Source organism: Dama dama, chromosome 29, assembly GCF_033118175.1.
Source record: "Dama dama isolate Ldn47 chromosome 29, ASM3311817v1, whole genome shotgun sequence".
Classification (NCBI taxonomy): domain Eukaryota; kingdom Metazoa; phylum Chordata; class Mammalia; order Artiodactyla; family Cervidae; genus Dama; species Dama dama.
The window spans coordinates 50185655-50206381 of NC_083709.1; the positions used below are offsets into that span (position 1 = coordinate 50185655).

A 20727-nucleotide genomic window follows, 5' to 3' on the forward strand; every position below is an offset into this window, starting at 1 on the left:
GAAAAAAGAAAGAGGTATTGTCACTTGTGTCATCTCTTAATGGCCAGTGTGGCTTCTGCAGAAACAATGTCATTTTATCCAAAACCAAACCATCAGGTACCCAGCCCAACCATGGGGACCTGCAATAAAGCAAAAGGCTCTGCTCATTGGAAACCTGGCAAATCGACCAAGTTTGAGCTGAAATTCGTTGTTAGACTCTCAATGAAAAATAGTTTGCTCAGAAAATTAAGAGAATAAGTGACATTTCAGAGGCTGTGTTTAACCTACTTCTGAGAACAAATTGTTTAAAAAGGTCTGAAACTGGAGCAATCCTATGCAAATGAATGCTACTGACTACAGGGTGACTGGGCATCTAAGAGCAGACCCCCAGGCGAGATGTCTGTTTGGAAACGCTTGATCTGTGAGTAATTCAAGTTATCTATTTCCTTAAAAGTGATAAAATTCAAACATTTGGGCAATTCATTAATTCCGAAAAGTTGTTTCTAAATTGCTATTTGGAGTTAAAACGGAAAAGCAGTGTACCGTAGGTTATCTTCTATATCTAATAGGAAATGACCACGTTCCCCCTCCCCCTCAAAACCGGTTCTTTCCCCCTGCTTCCTCAACAAAGCACTGTCAGAATAAGAAACAACATATTAGCAATTATCCACAAAAATAACCTTAAAAAATAAAAAGAGAAGGCTTACTCCAGATTTTCTTTCCTCTTATGTGTACTGAAGCAATGGTTGTGGACACTGTTATTTTGCATTTCAAGACAATGCTTCTTCCTCATTAAAGTAGAAGGTCATCTATATGTTCATGTGATAACTAGGACATCTACACAAGTAGGAAATGCTACCATTTCCCTTGGAAGAATCATATTCCACTATCTTGACCTATCATACTCCAGCTTGTTTTACGGCTTGTGTCATGCCTCAGAGAAAACTGAGAATCACTATAGCTGAAATTAGAACTTTGGCAGAAATACCGAGTGAACACACCAGAGTGTAATCAGAACATTATTTCAAAACAAACCAGGTAAGATGAAGACTGCCCACTATAGCAAGCAGAACATACATACCATGTGCTATGATTTAAAAAAAAAAAAAAAAAGTGCATGAGCTAATTTTCCCAGGGGATAATATGAGATAAGAGAGCTACCGCACTAACACCTTAAATCTCTCCCTGTGTGATTGTTAATTACAGACCCATGTGAGGCATGCTTTGGTAAGGCTGGGCTTTTACAAATTAGAGCTCTTCCTAAGTGCCCTAATATACAGTATTCTTCCCCTATAATAGCCCACTGAGTGTTTCTCACACATTAGACATTTATCCCGATCTTTTCTTTCCTTGTGATAAATTATAGTGGTTAAGTAACATTTATTGTTCAAGAGGTTTCTGCATAGAATAGTGGTTTCAACCTTTTACCTGCCACTGGGCTGTTCACATTCATAACATGACTCATGTGAATGGTGATTCTGGAAACGAAAGAGGCAACCCTCCACCCACCCCAATCTTCCAGGAAGATTTGTCAGAATCCGTGAGAGGAGAAGGCAGTTTGAAACAAACGCCCTTCCCATCCCACTCTGGGGGACACCTGCTCGTGTGAATCACTGGCACAGAACTCTTTGAGCTTTCAGAGGAAAAAAAAATCCAATAAATCAATCACTGTATTCTGGGGATGCAGGAGAATATCAGAAATAACAGAAATAAAATTTAGAAATATACTGATGAATCTACGAATAGAAGCTATAGGGTAAGCTTACAGAAAATCCAAAAAAATAGGCTACCAAATACGTAAATTGTTTGGCTTATGGAGTTATGAAATTTCAAAGTAAATGAAAGAAACTGGGTCATATTTTATGCTTCTGCATCATTGACAGGGAAAATGTAATTATAGAATCACTTAAGATTTTTCCACATTCTGTATATTCATAAACACATGCTTATATGTGCACAGAAAATTTCTGGAATGGTATACAAGAAACTTAATATCAGTTGATTGGCAGTCTGAGATGGAAGATTACTGTTTAGTGTATTTCTTTTATGCTATTTTAATTTTCTACTATGCTAATGGACTACTCTTTTTACTTAACAATGAATAGCGGAGTGAAAAATACAATTAGTATACATAGAGAATGGCAGGGCATCATTCAGCAGAGCACAGTAAAAATGGATGCAAAATCCCTTACCTCTCCGTCTGGTCCCAGGGCAGACTCTCCTCCTTCAGCGTTCTCTTCAGCCTTCTGCAAAACAATGTCAAATGTTAGGTATGAACCCAGAAGGTGGGGACAGGAAGGACCTCATGGCAACTCAGTGGTACATAACAGCATTTCATTACTACTTGTCACCATCCAAGAGAGCTTAAGAATTAATGCCTTTTATGTGTGTGTTTTTCTTCACTCTGAAACAGAGTGTGTATTCTATTGGCAACTGGCAGGGAGTGACTGAAGCTAGATGTGACTCAGGGTTGGCCCATTAGAGAGGAGTGGACTATGTCTTCTAGGATGCAAAGAGCTTAAGATGTGGCAGCATTAGGAACGAGGTCACAATCTGAAATGTAGTTGTATTTGACACTAGGAAGACGCATCCTCAATCAGTTCAACTTGCCCATTCCCTTAGCAAGTTTTCTAAAACATGTCTTCTCAAGAATGAACTCTGAACCACTCTTGGGTTATAAAAATACAAAATCATTCAAAAGCTTGTACATTCTTGGAATGTTTTTCATTCTACCTAATTGGCTTTCATAATAGCATTTCTACAGTGGGTATACGGGGAAATTTGACGCAGATTCTGTGGTCTCATGAAAAATTCTGTCATCCTCCATTTCTTAAATATTCCAATATCTTAGCCCATTAACCTCTATGTGCCTCAAAGACAGCTTAAATGAAAAGCTAGAATTATGTCACATTTTGTACATACCTGATAGAGCCTCATCTGCAATAAACACAACATAGTCTGAAATTTCTTACATTTATAACAACCTCTTTGACAAGTGAAATCTTTAACACCACCTTCACAGAATCCTTATTTTAAAGTTATTCTGTGTAGTGCAATGAGGAGGAAAAAAAACCAACTTCAGTCATTTCCTTTATCAAGACATTTAAGAAAATAAGCTTTCCTCCCCTGGGCCCTTTAGTTAATTAAAAATATACATAATGATACAGAATCAATATTAACTCCACTTTGTTTACTTAAGGCATTGATTGTATAATACATTTTTTGCTTCCTGTGAAAATAACTCAATTGTCTCTTGACAAAACAGCTTTTACAGAAAATGTCTAGGGTTGAAAATCCAGTCTTTGTACTGAAGAAGGGCAGTTCCCATAAATGTCTGAAATTTCTGAAGTTCTTTTATAATTTTCTTATAAAACGTACATGTACACATGTATGCCAAAGCACAATGCATAAAAAAATGTAGCACTTCTACCAAATGAAACGCTCCCTTTGGTTATGATTTCCCAAGAATTTGATTTTCTATTTCTGCGACCCCAAAGTGAAAATATTTCCAAGTTCAAAAGGAATGACCATCATGGAAAAGCACTGGGCCGTATGTCTGAGCTATGGATTCAGAGAACAATGGCAGATAGTCTCAGAAAAGGAACTGTCCCTGCTTCCAGCTCCCCTGAAAAGTCCAGTTTTGGAATTCTCAGGCACTATATTCAGGTGACTCTTTCAATTAATTGCAGAAAGTCAATTAATCCCACCATTCTCTCCATACAAATCAGAAATTAGCTACAAATTTGGCAAACAAAGAATAGCAAATGAGACAATGAATAAGCCAATTTCCAGTATCTAGCTAGTGGAAATGGATCACCGTTTCAATGAATAGCACATTAAAAAGTCTGAAGGACCATAAATAACAGAATCAAAACTATTATGAAGAACACTCTTCTATGAATATGCTATCGACCAGATAGGGTGTTATCTAAAAACTGCCTCATCAGCAGGACTTTCTATTACTTTAGAGGATTTTAAATCCTCTAAACTAATTTTTAAATTTCCATCTAGTATCAAATCTGAGAGGCAATGTAATATCAGGCTTAGGAAACTTGGTTCTGGAACTAGATGAACTGCATTTGAATCCCAGCTCTGTCACTAACCGCACGAGTACTTGGCCATGTAATCTTGAGCAAATCTCTTGAATCTTGGTTCCCTCCTCTGGGAAAGTAGCAGTTCCCACCTCACGGGGCTGTTGCAGGACCGGATCACCATGTCAATACAGATAATCCAAGGTTACATGTAATATACATTGAGAGTGTCATTTTCCACAATGTGAAAGAATCAATGATAGTCTAAGGGCTATTTATGTTTATATAAGACTGGCTACAGCACTGTCTGAAAATCACTTCCTACAAAGTCAGGGATTTCTGTCTGTTTTGTTCACACATGTATTTCCATACCTTACAAGGGGTCCTGGCACTCAAAAGACACTCAATAAATATAGCTGAACGAAGGAATGAATGAAAACAGCAAGAACAAAGCTTTCCACTTTAGCATACTCTAAGTGAATTATCACTATTGTAATTAGGTGCCAATATATTTGCAAATCATAAAAGAGCTAAGGATGCACACACAGTTCCCTCATCGAACTGGCGTTCTATGATACTTCCCGTGTGTGCCCTGTATTTACACCCAGTTCGGCTGTGCTATTATACAAGGTGGAAGCCAGATGGCAGTCTGCTCTATGGCAGGAGATGTCAAGTTCTCCCATCATGCTTTGAATTTCTTCAGTTTGAGGACAATCTCTGGTGGGTATGCTTTCATAAATCCACATTCTCACATCAAACTAGTGCTAAACCCTCTACTCCCCTCCCCTCCAAAAAAAAAAAAAAAAATCCTTTTTTTTCTTTTGTTCATGGTCAACTCCAAACAGACTGTGACTGGTGCTACCATTGGAGCTAACTCTGGACAGACTCCAAGCTCCTTGTGAAACAACCTGATGCTCCCGTGGCAGCCGCTGCCTGGGGAAGTTCTGTATCAGTGAATCTGCAGCATGTGACTAAATACATCCTATCAGTGTTACTGGCTGATGCCTCAGCTTATTTCCACTGATTAAAACAAAAACAAAACCCACTTCAGTTCAGCCACTAATCAGGGCTAAAGGAACTTTGTACTGGCTTCTTCCGACCTGCAAAAAGTTGATAACTAACTACCCTCATGGGTGGAGCATGGGACATAATTACAGAAGCGGATGTGACACAAATTATCAAAGACAATTGGGCTTCCCGATTTCCAAGGCCAATGTGAATTCAAACACTCTTTTTAGGAAAGTTCATGAACAAAGCTTTGTACTCAGGTACCCTAGGCTGTACAAAATAATCAGTGACGCGGTAAGGAGAGAAAGGAAACCCCAAACGTGAAAACCCTGAGGAAGCTGAACTCAAGAAAATGGGCTTCAGGCTTCCCTGATGGTCCAGTGGCTAAGACTTGGTGTGCCCAATGCAGGGGGCACGGGTGTGATCCCTGGTCAGGGAACTAGATCCCACATGCCGCAACTAAGGATTCCACATGCCGCAACTAAGACCTCAGCCTGGCTAAGTAAATGAATAAATATTCAAAGGAAAGAATATTTTTCTTTGAGTAAATTAAAAAAAAAAGGGGGTATTTTATGCAGATTACCACAACACACACCACAAACAGCCTCACTTTGTAAAGAAAGTTTTATATCAAATATCTTACAAACTATATTATACAGTGAACACATTTTATCCCCCAGCAGGTGTTGTTACAATATACCAAAATATCATTCAAATGTGCTGGCATCTTAAAGACTCATTCTGCTCTGAGGGAAATCTGAGATTGTCAGGAACCACTTGGTTATTTTTACTGTCACTTAAGAGGACCTGTGAGCATTAAGATAGGTGAAGAGGAAATAAAAAATACCCAAGAATATCAAGTTCACAAGCAATTGCACTTGACTTCAGTAGTGCCTTGCAGGGAAAACCAGCTCCAACATTTTGACTCAAGTAACTGGTCAATCCAGTTAAGCAAGACTTTGATCCAAACTTCTGGTTTCACCCATTTTGACACTAAACTTATCAAATAAATCTAATCATCGTGTCATTGCATTCACTTACCTTTACAATAGTCACTATACTCAAATGCCCAAAACTGCCTTAGAATATTTCTTTCACCTACAAAAATCTCCTTGTGGAGGAAAACTACAATAAACTAATAGTCTCTGGGGAAAAGAGATAAAAGAACTGAGAAAGACTGGAGAGTAAATTGAATGTAAAATGTCTCAGTAAGATTACAGCTTTTCATCTGATGGTGTTTTCATCATTATACCAAGAGGTTTTTTTTAATTGTTTGCTATCTAAAAGAAAAACACATTTTTCATCTCTATATTGATCATACACTAGTGTCAGAAAGGTTCCCCCTCCAAAACATCACAGATCTGAGATTCACATATAACAGTGTATATAACACTGTTTGATGAGAGGGAAAGAAAGAGATCCAAAGGCCACAATGAAAGAGAGACTTGGCACAGTGCTCCCCCAAGGATCCTCTGAGTATGTTCCCATTAGTATCATGAGTTTCCAAGAAATGTCACAATAAATACCAAGGGTATAGTTGTGCTGGTGTACACCCCAGTGAGAGATTTGGGAAGAGGGAATTAAATATACTTTAATTTTGGCCTGAAGTCAATAGCTGGGGAAGCTGAACCTCTGAAGTGATCAGACTTCTCAGCAGTAGATTCAGGGACAGGGGGCTGGCATGGGGCTCCTGACCACAGCCCAAGGAAAAACATACCCTAAATCTATGTAAGAAATGTCTCATTATTACCAGGAGGCATCAGAAAGCAGAGGTCAAATAATGAGAAAATTCTCTTTGTAGGAGCTGGGGAGGTAAGGGAGGCAGAGTCTGCCCAAAATAAGACATCCTCATTTCCCACTGCAGGCCACAACAGCCAAGGGGCCTGTCATTGTCCCAATGGATATCCGATTTAGTAATAGCTAATTGAGCTTCACCTAGAAAAAAATGGTGGCCATTTATTTTCTCAACATCACAGAGAATATGCAATAAGTGGAAAAAGAAGATTTCATTTTCAGAGAAACCTATAACCATATTTGGACACTCACTATCCTGCATTTATACTACAGAGCTTCTCCATAAGAAAACCAATATTTACTGAGCACTTACTATGTCCCTGGGAGCATTCAAAGTGCTTTAGATAAACTTGGGCTTCCCAGGTGGCTCAGTAGTAAAGAATCCGCATGCCAGTGCAGGAGATGCAGGAGCCTCAGGTCTCATCCCTGGGTCGGGAAGAGCCCTTTGAGGAGGAAATGGAAACCCACTCCAGTATTCTTGCCTGGAAAATTCCTCGGACAGAGGAGCCTAGCAGGCTACAGTCTATGAAGTCACAGAGTCAGACACAACTGAGTGCGCACGCATGCATATAACCTATGTAATCCTTACAACAAATGCAGGCTGTAGGTCCTGTTCCTATCACCTTCTAACAGATTAAGAGACTAAAGAGTTGGGTTAGAGATCTCTTAATGAAATATCCTACAAGGGAACAAGAACAATTAGTATTCTATGCTTTCTGACACAGTTATGAATTTAAAAGACAGTGTATTAATGTGATTTAGATAGTGACCCAAGTCACAAGTGGCATGTTCAAACCTATTTGTACACACCCTCATTTCAGACTTCGGTCCTTCCAGTAGATAGGCAAGAACTCTCACGGCAGAGGAAGCAGACCTCCAAGGGCACGCTAAGCGCACATTAACACTGTGTTCATGCTGCCCACTGTAGAAGCTGGTGCCACATAATCATTTATTTTACTACTTGAAAAATGATTCCTCCTCTAACATTCAAGGAGATACACAGAGTTTACTTCTTTTTCTTCCACTTCAAGAGCATTAATGGAAGACCAGGTTGAGAGAGAGAGAAGTTTCAGAATGACTTATAAATGTATACTTCATAGAAGTGGCTCTAATGATGAGAAGAGAAAAATCAAGCAAGTCATGTGAGGTTAAAGGAAACCGACTTGATTATTCACTAATACCAAGTAACCAGAATCAACTCCCCAAGAAAGAAAGAGGCCCTCTCTGTTACACTGGGGTAATTCGTAAAAAATGACGAAAAGTAACAAAGTTGCCCCTTTCCAATTAAATTACAAGGTCCATCATACTCCTCTTGGATGGCATAGTTCTTGGAGTGACCTGGATGTTATCCTACAAGTGTTGCCACTAGTTCAGTGGTATTAGTTCACTGGATAAAGAAGCTATTTTCAAAACAAAGATTTAGGGATGCCTTACTTAACAAGGGGATAACCCTGCAGATAGGTGCAGCGTGATATTATTTCTACGGGAAATGCTGAAAAGGATAGCATAGAATTAAACGCCCCCATGCAGCCTCCCTCCCCGACAGAGAAGCTGGAACAAACAACTCTCAATCATTCACTCTAATGGAGGGGAGAAGAACTCCAGATAAACCAGAGTGTCAAATAACCAGCTTTTGAAAGCATCCATTTTCTTTGCACTTGAATTAAGGTACATCTGAAATTGGGTGACTCACTTCGAACTAAGTCTTAAGACCCTGTGAGACAGTCTTCAGGAAGGACTAGAAAGGAGCCCTGGGTCTTGCTGTCCTTTATCCAGTGTCTCCCAACAAGATGGCTGGGAAGGAAATTGAGCCTGATCTCCTTGGTCCTGCTGAGGGCAGGGAGTGCTCAGGTGCGAGGCATCCTGACAGCATGCTAGGCAAGAGGGGAAGGGCTGATAATAAAGTAATAATTCTGCATATTTCATCATGTGAGCTCATCAATGGAAGATGCCCGGAGAGAGACACCAGGTAGACTGGAGTCACTTGGGGTACCTATGACTGACTCGTTTGCCAAGAAATCAGGTCGTAGTCTGGCTCCCTGCCTTCCTTCACAGCATTTGTTACAGTTTATACTTATATACTCAGGTGCATATTTGATTAATGTCTGTCTGTCTCCTTCTTTGGTTTAATTAGGAGGGCAGGAGAAATGTTCTTCACCTCTGTACTCTCTCCCACAGAATCTAGCATGCTGCCTAGATCACAGTAAGAGTTCAGTTAATATTTGCTGAACAACTGCATGGAATAGAAAAAATAAGTGCTATTAGCAAATATGAAAGCAAGAGTTTGGAAGTAGAGAGTCAATCTACAGATGATGCAGAGTTGCAAGCACCATGAAAAATACCAACAGGTTCCTGCTCTGTAAAGATTAACACAAAAACAAAGGCATAATCATTACTACTCAATTACGTATCTTTCTTTGCCTATGATGATATAGCAATCTAATACTGTGACTGTTTGCTATTTCGTCGCTAAGTCGTGTCCAATTCTTGCAACCCCATGGACTGTAGCCCACCAGGCTCCTCTGTCCATGGGATTTCCCAGGCAAGAATATTTGAGTGGGTTGCCATTTCCTTCTCCAGGGGATCTTCCAAACCCAGGAATTGAATCCACATCTTCTGTGTTGGCAGGTAGATTCTTTACAGCTGAACCACCTGGGAAGCCCTCAGTACTACGGCAACAATCCATTTATTAAAAGCCAGAAGCTCAAATTTGAGTCATTAGCTTTTAATCACAAACAAACATAGAATATGAAATGCAGTGTTAAAAATACTAACAGTGACCTTTTTGTTACAGCCTCCACAGAATAAACTTCAGGATTAGGAAAAACTAAAACTGCTATTTCATGGGTCCACCTATGGAATACAAGCTTCCCAGGTAATGCTAGTGGTAAAGAACCTGCCTGCCAATTGCGGGAGACATAAGTGACACTGGTTCCATCCCTGGGTTGAGAAGATAACCTGGAGGAGGGCATGGCAACCCACTCCAGTATTCTTGCCTGGAGAATCTGATGGACAGAGGGGCCTGGTGGGCCCCAGTCCATAGGGCTGCAAGGAGTTGAACACGACCGAAGTGACTTAGCATGCACCTACGGAATATTGCAGAATTGTATCTGTTTGCCATGTGTCAACTTTAAGTCAGAAATTGGGAGCTGGAATTTTGCAAAGTCTATAATGCGACCTTGACAAGAAAATTTGCTATTTCTCACCAAGGAAATGTCGAAATGCAAACCCTGACTCATCCCTCATTCACCTTCACAATAAGGGGAGCTATCTTATACTAAAGAAATCAGGTGCAGAAGGCACCTTCTCAATCACTTATTCCTCCTCCTTAATTATGAAACAGGTATGAGAACTCAGGAGCCATGAAATTAATTATTTTTCGAAAAACATTTTGTTCCATTATTCCGTGCAGAGAAAAAATGATTAAATGCTACCAGTCCTCAATCTTCACAATTTTAAAGCCTTCCTGCTGATGTCTGTACCCAGACCAATCAGGACTGACCATGAAAATAGAATAGCCACCAAGAACTATATTACCAGACTACCTAAGCTTCAAAGAGGATCTAATATATTCACAGGTCTACACAGGGAAGCAGGTTACCCCTGAAGTGAGATATACGATCTGCAGAACAGAGATTGTAAATCTTACCCTCATTTCTCATGATAATTTAGATTATTTTACATAGGACTATTGTTTTCTGTAATGACTTAAAACTCTGACCTGCACATTTACCTTACTGTAACACCAGGACAGCTGAACTGAATGAACAATCTTGGCAATAGCTGTCTGTCCAAACAGGCTGAAATATGTTACTAAAAGTATCTCAAAGCTCTCTCTTCCATCTTTCTCTGGCTCCTTTCAATCTGAACAAGGCATTTTGGTTTTCATTTTTCATTCCAGTTTCCTAATTCAGCAGCCCCCTGCCTATGCATTGCACTTGAGTAAACCCTTCTTTGGGCCATGTTTTTCCCTTTCCTATTGACTGTGTGTACTTAGTTTTTTAATATTGTGTAAAACAGTGGAAATAGGAATCAAACATACATTTTGTCCATCACCAATATGTCGTCCAATATGCCTCATCAACCCATTTGTGTCAGCAGTGTTTGCAGTAAAACCATCTAAGTCATCCATTAGGGTAGTTAAGGAGTACTCATTATAGGGCAAGCCAGGCCTAAAACTGGTCCCCAAACACACATCCCCAGCTCAGCCACAGGCATCAGAGTACTCACCTTCTTCTTCCTCCTTCTCTTCTTCTTCTCTTTGGCCGCCTGGGCTTGCTTGTGCTCCCAAACCAGGTTAGTCAGGTTGGCCACATACTCATCAGTCTGCTGCAAGAGGTATGCTAAACGCCTGTCTTTCTTTTGATCGATCAGTTTTCTATAGCCCTCTTCATCTTCAGCCTATTAAGGAAAGAAGAGTGTGACGAGAACATAATAAAAGTTTGTGGACAACACCTTCTCCTACACATCCCTCCCCTGACAGGCTGAACTTTAGTGGTGTGTGCAGCAAACTGAATGATTCCAGCCGCCCGAGTCCTCGAACCCTATCGGGGACTGGGGAACACAGGGCGGTGAGATCCCTACATCCTGAGAATGGGGGTTCAGGGTCAGACCAACACATAGAACTACACAATTTGTGTGGTGTGATCAAGCATTTCGAGCCAACTTTCCACTCTTCTTTGTTTAAACTGCACAAAAAGTGTTACAATTCGATGATTCACCATCTGAAGCTTATCCTTAACTGTGTATTGGAAATTGTCAAACATAATCAAAAGCAGAGAAAGTAGTAAACTCACTCATATAACCAACAGCAACCAACACAATTAACTCGTGATGACGTGATGACTCATTTCACTGCTGCCCTTCCCCCTACTCTGCCCTGTAATTCCGAACTGAATGGTCCTGAAGCAAGTTCCGTAATAGCTTTTCATTCGTTAACTATTTCCATAAGTACTTCCAGAGGCAAGGAACTGAATAGGTTTTGAACAAATAATTCCTGATACTTCAAAGCATAACAGACACTGTGGTTGATAGCAAAGGTCAAATTGTGCGGATTTGGTCCCAGATCAGCATTGCATGGTGCGCCCAGGTGACTGGAGACAACTCATTCAGCACCTGAAGCCTGAGAGTGCTGAGCCATAAAACAGACACAGTACTTCCCACCTCACCTCCCCATTAGGCAACATTATGAGGTTAAATGGAATAAAAACTCTGATGTACTCTGGGTTGTTTCAAGAGAAATCTTTTTTATACATCCCAATAAAAGGACATCTCCAAAATATTTTCTTCACGTGATGCAGGATAAAAGGAACACACGGCAAAATCTTTAGGAGGCAGCTCCATTATAGAGGAGCTTGGGTTTTTCAGTCCAAGGGTGTCCCTCCGGCAGTTGCCGGAGCGACAGCAGCTTCATCACTCCTCCTGGCTGCTGTCTGCCCCGTGGATGAACATGAACCTTGAATGCTATTATAACTCTAATTGCTTTTGGTTATGGTTGATCTCACTTGAAGAAAGAGTGATAAAAAAACTTCAGTTTCTCTGTTATCTGTATATTCCATCATTTAATTGCAAAAATTAATGATTTGCAAATGCCTAATCATTAGTGTCAAACCAATCTGTTACTGAAGTTCTAATATAGTCTCACTTCAGTTGAATCAGACAAATTTGATTGCTTACTGCTCAGATGACTATAAAATGGTCTCCCCAGCTAGTTAGCAATCTCTGAGACAGCCCCTCCCATTCAAAAAAGGAGTGGGAGGCAGGAGAAGATGACAAGATTTAGTAGTACCTGGACACAGAGCATTTTAAAATACGTTGTTTACTCTCTGAAATCCAAAGAAAAATTAATGACTAAAAAATGCAAACTGTAATACCAGCCAGGAAGACTGTGTCACTTGGAATTTTTTAGGGATGTAATTACAGGTTGAGGCTAATGATTCTATCTTCATCCAATACTCACACATTACGTCCCACAAAGAATATGCAGGTCTGCTATCAATATACATCACACACACTTTTCTAAAATCCACAGTGTGCTCTGAGATTTTATTCCAAAAATAAGGGGCCAATAAAAGCAAATATGTAGGCCTGTGATATAAACCAATTCCTTCTGTGTTTATATATCCATTAAAAAGTAATGGTAGAAATGGAATGACCCATGAATAGAATTCCACAATAACACAGCTATAACAAAAAAGCAGTATTTCAAAATTACCTGAAAAATCACTTTTTAAACTGTTAGAGAAACATTTCTGCCATTAAAAAAAAAAAAAAGATAACCATAAGCATCAGAGACTTAAAAAAAAAAGATATTCCTAGATTCCAAGACACAACTTAATGAGATATTCATTCAAAACAACTTGTGTCATTAGTCTCAAAGAAGCACTATTTTTAAAAGCACTTTTAAAATACCATGCTATATTTTCTTTGCTAATATATCATTTAAGATTTTTTCATTAATGTTAGTCTTTTTTTCTCACTGGAATTTTCCATAGTGCTTTAGTATTGATATTATACTTACTTTAAAAGACAATTTTAGGAGTTTTCTTCTTTTTCTATTTCATGAAACAATTTAATTTAGGCCCTCCATATCTGCGGTTTCTGCATCTGCATCTACAGATGCAGAAGGCTCACTGTCCTATGCCATTTGGTATAAGAGACTTGAGCATCACGGATTTTGTTATCTGGTGGGGGTCCAGGGACCAATCTGCTGTGGATACCAAGGGATGATTGTATGGTAGGGTGATCATCTTAAAGATTTGGCAGAAATCACAATGAAATATCCTGGGCTTTCTGCTTTGGGCAATGGGAGAAAAGGAGAGAATGAGAGAAAAGAGGCACTACTTTAAAAAGAACTGCCACTTCCATCCTTCCAGGTCTGGTTATCAAAACTCCTAAAAAATAGAGAACCTATCTTCATGTGAGAAGCTATCATCCTAGACATGGAAACATTGTACTCATCAGTGCTAGCCCTTGACTACTGGCATCCTGCTGTCTAGGGAAAAGAAGGTATTTTTACCTTATCCCTGCGAAGTTCAAAGGAATGGATTAGTATACTTGATAAACAGCTTTTACTTTCTCCTTCTACCGCGGCCTGTTTGACACTCTCAGGGCAGATGGCTGCAAGCAAAGCGTCTCCCTGGACTCCCGCAGGCAGCGTCCTTACCATCAGCCTCCGCATCCTCTCCTTCTCAATCCGCTCCGTCTCTTTTTTCTGCTCCCGTTCCGTGTTGGCATGCCAGGTGGCCACTGCTTTGGAAAGCTTCTGGATCTTGCCAGCCACAGACCGATGATACTCCTTAAAGTCTTTTGCATGTTGCAAAATACTGTTCAGGTATTCCTAAAGGAGTCACAGCAGGGGAAAGAGAAGGCTGAACATCCAGTTCCCAGTTAAAGGTTCAACACAGTCCAGGAAAGCTCTCAGTGTGTATAGAACAGCAACGGGGGACTGGCACCTATTTGGGATGGGTGCCCCGGTGTGTCCCCGCAGCTGAGGTGCGGGCTACAGGGCGCTGGGAGAGGTGACCTCTCCAAGTTTGTTTCAGTGCCAGCCTGCAGAAAAGAAGCCTCCCAGGTCCTGAGGGTGTGGCCACATGAAAACAAAGATCAGAGGTTGAGAGGGACCTACAAGATGGTGATGATGACATTTAAAGCAAATCACTCTCGAATAAACCCCAGGGAAACAGGTATTATACTGAGAGGACAAACAGTTGGATCATGTCATACAAGTTAGTGCTCTCACTTAAATACCTTAGGATTGTCACTCAAAATGAGTTTTATAGGAAGCTAACATGGCCACACATCATTTGTATCCAGTTCTTAAATGAAGAAGGGGAAACGCATAACCTTATTTACACTCAAGTCCAACACTTTGCAAAACAAAACCAAGCAAGGCACTAAATTAAGCTCAGAAAAACAAAATTTATAGGATTATGACACGAGAATCTAATCCTACATCAAAATATTTCCAAATCTCTGGAAAGGAATGTTTTAAAATATCTGCCCCTGTGAAACCTTCAACTGGGCCCTTGAAAAGCCCAGGATACTATATTTATATTTGTTATAAAAATAACTGTTTGCCCTCTTCTTCCCAAGCTCCCTCTCCCCTAGGATTTTGCCCTAGGAAACCTTCCTGTGCCCACCTCCTCAGCAGCATCCCATGGGGTTATGACTAGGACACTTGATTGGAATTCAGAGAGCGGCGCCCTCCCCCCTCACCCCGTACTGATGTTGCCGTGTCCTTGGGGCGGTCACCTCTCTGCTGGGCCTAAGTTTTCTCATCTATGAGACGGTGTGGTCGGACCACCTAAGCCCCCGGGTCCTCTCTGTGATGTCCCCGCCACCCGCAGGGGCCCACCTCTCAGGGGCTCTGACTCAGCCCAGCCACGCGGTGGGCCCCCGCGTACCTGGTGCTTCTGCCTTCGCTTCCGCTCCTGCTCGATCTTCTGCTGCTTCTCCAGCTTCTCCGTCATGCGGGCTTCCCTCAGGGTCTGGCGCTTGCTCCGCTTGTACGCCTTGGAGTTGAGGGCCGTCTCCAGGGTCGTGTCCCGTCGCATGCAGGCCACCACCTCCTGTCGCAGCTGTCAAGAGGGGAGTGGTTGGAACATCTCCCCCGACGGAGGCCAGACCCCTGTCCCCCTGCCCTCCGTTCGGTGGAGCCGAAAAGGGACTCCCGAGTTTCTCCATCACAGTTGTCCTTCTAGTAAACAAAGGGACTACATCATGCCAAGGGTATAGGGTATGTTCAGAGATGCTCAAAGTCTCCTTTCCAAAAAATTCAGATAGGAAGCCAAGTACAACACTGTCTACAGTAAGTAAGTAGAGAATGTCTTGGTTTTTAAACAAATCGATTCATTCTAATTATTTTAATGATATTAATTAGTTAATAAGCTTTTAAAATTTTTTTACTTCATTAAGTGCCATGCCACATTCTCTTTGTGTTTAAAGATTAATGTTGATGACGCTGGGCAAAAAGAATAGAACTACTTCCTGTTTACATGAAGTAGCTGTAGATACTCAAACAATGTTAATTCACTGTCTCATATAAAAATGGGAAGTACTAGTTTTGGCTTCCTCTCACTCCTAACAATGGTCTTTGAAAGGTTATTTATTTATTTTTACTATATCATGGACTTCTTTCAGATTATCATAAATATAACACCTCATTCATATCATGTGTTATATGGTGGTAGAAAGTGAGGGCTTAGAAACATGCATTGAAATAATAATTTGATTGAATATGAAATCAGCATCCATTACAGTAAATATCATTGGAAAACTTCACAGATAACAGGTTTTTCAATAAAATGAAGCAAAAATGAGAAACCAATCAGAATCCAGCATAGCAAAGCTAATTTGAATGTAATCTTATTCCTGAAAATATAGTTGATTGATACTCATTTAATAAAATTGTATTAAATGGCTTATAAAGTTACCTATAAGAAACAAACAAATGGAATACAGCACAGTTTTTTGTTTTTGTTTTTTTAATTAAGTTCTAATCTACTCACATACCTACAGCCAAGTAGGCGCCAGCCACCATGATGCCCTCTTATGATATTATAACCAACAACGCAAATGTATTTCCAAGTTCACATGATAACAGCAAGGGGGTTGGCTGTGGAATTTTATTCACATCCTCCAACAGACCAAGTCATGCAATTCAATCCTTCCAAACTACTTTCGCTCATTAATAATTCATTTTGCATGCCTGAGTCCTTCCCCAAACAAGCCCATCTGACTGGCCAGGAAGCATTCCTTTTCCCCTTTGGCTAAATGAGGCTGTTAGACAATTAGGGGACCTGTAGCTTTGGGGTCAGCAAGGCAAAATTCGCCAAAGTGAACGTTGGCTCTACTTCATCCCCCTAGTCTCCTACAGACTTAACAATTGTAAAATAGATCGCTATGCTTGCCTTTATTAATCAGTGACTTCTAAGACCATAGCAAGAACAGTAGCTACAAAATCACTGATGAGTCAGTGCTGGGGTCTGACGTGATCAGATGCTGCAAAAGTAGGTGTTGATGAATAATCTGCAGTTACAAAACATAGTTTTATGTATTTGTATAAACAATGAGCTATTAATTTAGTTAAGGGCCTTTCATATTTGTTAAAATAATTTGCATAGTCAGAGCTAAGGGTTTTATATTTCTCTTTACAAAGAAGCTCTGATCTATTACCTTCCTGTTTTCCTTTGAAATCATAAAGACAAACATGAGCTACTCCATCTGTTCTCAAGGTTTCATCTACAGTAACAAAATGCCATAAGTCAGACTTTGGAAACCATAGTATGGGAGAGAAAAAAATGTCTCTGATGTACGGAAGAGAAAAATAGAATAATAAGCAGTTCATCTTCATTACTTTTCAGTTCTGTACTGCTGGTCGAAAAGATACACTCTTTTCACTAAATTTATATCTTTTTAACAATATTGAACAGACTTAAGGAAATGCACAGATCACACTCTGGAACAATTACATTCATTTCCTGCACCTCAGATGTGCTGGGGAAAAGTTATTACCTGACGTTGGAAATTGAGTAACCGAAGTGCTTTCAGTTCCACGGTTGCCTTGGTTCGTAAGTCTGGTGGCAAAGAGCCAGGCAGATTTTCCAGCTCCTGTATCCTATGGGCTATGCGAGCCTGGAGTCTAAAGGAGATGATAAAATGGGGGAGGGGGAGGGGAAAATATATGTTACAGCCTGGTCTTCACTGAGAGACAACAGTCTCAGGTTTACGTTCATGGCAGAACACCTTGCAGATACTGATGGCAAATTTCTGACACCCAAACAGGTTATCTGATGTTAAGCAGAGAAAAGCTGCCTTTGCGCTAATGCACACAGGTGCTGTATTACTTAACACTTTTGGCCTTCTTCACAACCTGTCTCTAACAGACAGGAAGGAAGGCTCGGGGTACATGTAGGAGCAAAGTCAAAGTCCCATGGCTCCCTCTGAAGAGAGAGAGAAAGTGACAGAGAGGAAAAATCTGACTTGCTCTCAGCCAGAGTGCAGAGCTGAGACAACAGAGTTCTCTTTCTAACTGCTAGTTCTGTCCTAAGGCAGCGGGGCCACCGGCCCTCCCTTCCGAGATGCTGATGATGACAGGCTTTAATGCCGAGTGAATGAGGACAGTTTTAGGTGCTGAGGCCACAGAAATCAGCCAACCCAAAACTTTCAGAGAGAAAAAAGCCCTGCCAACCACAACCATTTCCTCTGTGAGCAATGCTTGCTTGAAAAAAGAAAAGAAAAGGCAAATCAGGCATCGAAAAAAAAAAATCTGGTTTGGGGCGGCACTAAATAGTAAACAGTATGTCGAAACTAAGTTTCTAGAAAAGGACTGCCAGGCAATCTCAGTCTGGACATCATTAAAAAAAAACCAAAAACAAAACAGAACTGTAGGTACTTCCTCATAATAGAGGCAGAACAGAAAATAAAAGACATCCCACTTAATTTATTTGCAATACTGTTACTGTAAGTCACAGAAACTGGTTTTAGAGTTCACCTGGGTCCTATGCTTACAAATAATGATCTGCCATTTAAACCTATTTTTAGAATCACCTTCCTTCAAATCTGGGGGCAAAACTGCCTTGGAATAGATTTCGACAAAGAAAGAACAGTAAATGGTAGTAAGTTAAACTAAACTAACAGTAACTGCACTAAGGTGCATTTAAAGTGAAAATGAAAGTTGCTCAGTTGTGTCTGACTCTTTGTGACCCCATGGAATATACAGTCCTTGGAATTCTCAAGCCCAGAATACTGGATTGGGTAGCCTTTCTGTTCTCCGGGGGATTTTCCCAACCCAGGTCTCCCGCATTGCAGGCGGATTCTTTACCAGCTGAGCCACAAGGGAAGCCCAAGAATACTGGAGTGGGTAGCCTATCCCTTCTCCAGCAGATCTTCCCAACCCAGGAATCAAACCAGAGTCTCCTGCATTGCAGGTATATTTAAAGCACAATTTTCTCTTCTCTCTCTCTCTCCCACACACACACACATACATCTACAAGGTAAGTCTATAACAGCACCATGTTATTGATGAGAAAACTGAAGTTCAGAGATACTAAGAAACATGTGGACTTCACAGAGCCAGTAAAGGAGAGAGCCAAGATGAGAATCCTCACTGGCTTGACACCAGTACCAGTGCAACACCACGACAGATAATCAAAATAGACTTTCTAACTGCAAACTCTCGTGGAACTCAGCTATAAAAGTTGATTAACTAAACATTCTGTTTAAAATTAGTTTCATGGTTTTGTCAACCTTTATGATGCCATATATTGATATGAAAAAGAAAACCTTCTGTGACTTGGACACTACAAAATATCTTAATAGTTCATATAGCCCAAGTATCAAAAGGCATGCATGTGTGTGTATGTGCACACTAAGTCGCTTTAGTCGTGTCCAACTCTTTGCAACCATATGGACTGTAGCCCAACAGGCTCCTCTGCCCATGGGGATTCTCCAGGCAGCAATACTGGAGTGGGCTGCCATGCCCTGCTCCAGGGGATCTTCCCAACCCAGGGATGGAACCTGCGTCTCCTGCATTGGAAGGTGACTTCTTTACCACTAGTGCCACCTGGGAAGCCCAAGTATCAGAATGAGAGCTTTTTTTTTTTTTTTTTTTTTTTTAACAAAAATTAGAGCTGTTTGCTTTGATAGGGAAATAAAATATGTTTTTCAAAACTTTAAAAATAACAATAAGGGAAATGTGTCATTTTTTTCCTGATCTCACTTGGCTGCTCAGACAGTAAAGGATCTGCCTGCAATGCAGCAAACCCAGGTTCAATCCTTGGGTCTAGAAGATCCCATGGAGAAGGGAATGGCTACTCACTCCAGTATTTTTGTCTGGAGAACTCCATGGACAGAGAAGCCTCCTGGGCTCCTTCAGTCCACAGGGTTACAGAGTCTGACATGACTGAACAATGAACACTTTCATAAAAATAATATTATGATAGATTCCTCTTTTATTTCATATATATATGTTATTCTGATTTACTGAATGATTTATTATTACGTGTTACTACTAGTATCATCATTGTTATTGTATTATTTCAATAATGCATACCAAACATAAACAATAGTACTTGTAAATGGTTTTACCATGCAACAGAATAAAAATGTATTAGGTTCAAACAATAACAATAAACATTCATCAATTTACTCTCAATCAAATTGTTCAAACTCTCCCAACCTTATTCCACATTCCTTTTAGAATCCACATTAGAATTCCACATTAGAATCCACAGGATTCTAATCATGGTTTTTAACTTTTTTCTGTCTGAAACAAACATCTACTTCCTTTATCCAATTCAATTTCTTAAACATGCACACAGCCAAAAATTCCCCAATACAGCAACAGGTGATGCATCTTAACAATTAAGATATTAAGAGAAAAATCTATTACAGAGTTTTTTCAAATATATAATTTAAAGGGGAAAAAAATGAAACTGAAACAATTCTACCTGTGTAGAGTTAAGGCCATACTAAGGGAAATTTAAATACTGTAGCGGGGTGAGATAAAGGCCAATGATAAGGTTATTCTACTCTTATTTGGTTCTATATTTATTGCAGTCCTTTTTCATCTGAATTCAAACTATCCCTTGGTATTGTGTTTTACTCTCCTTGACAAAGTGGGTCAGGTGATGTATTAGAGGAATGGGTGCTTTTTCCTTAATCGTCTAAACGACTGAGGAACTGGGGCTAAACGAATAATCTTAGGACAACTAGCCTGACTGTGTAGAGATTAAATCACACTGGACCAGGAGGGTGGGAGTTGGAGAGTGAAGAGAAGCAGGGAGGTGAGAAGTTGGGGAGTGGGGTAGGTGGAGAATGGGGTCACCTGGATGTGGGAGTCAGTGGGGAGCTGGGAAGAGGTGCCCTTTTTGCACCCCTGAAATGATGGCTTCTCCAAAGGACCTAGTAATTT

At 40.4% G+C, this 20727-nt stretch overlaps 1 protein-coding gene across 4 annotated transcripts in view; it reads right to left on the reverse strand.

Annotated features, from left to right (window-relative positions):
• Nucleotides 1–20727, reverse strand: part of SMARCA2 (SWI/SNF related, matrix associated, actin dependent regulator of chromatin, subfamily a, member 2) — a 175467-nt gene that overhangs the window by 117962 nt on the left and 36778 nt on the right. For all 4 annotated transcript variants that reach the window (XM_061132642.1, XM_061132644.1, XM_061132641.1 and 1 more), the window contains exons 6-10: nucleotides 17328–17454; nucleotides 15218–15391; nucleotides 13978–14151; nucleotides 11043–11213; nucleotides 2172–2225 (exon numbers count right to left, since the gene is read on the reverse strand). In XM_061132642.1, the coding sequence (XP_060988625.1) occupies nucleotides 2172–2225; nucleotides 11043–11213; nucleotides 13978–14151; nucleotides 15218–15391; nucleotides 17328–17454 (700 nt within the window). The remainder of the gene's footprint in view (nucleotides 1–2171; nucleotides 2226–11042; nucleotides 11214–13977; nucleotides 14152–15217; nucleotides 15392–17327; nucleotides 17455–20727) is intronic.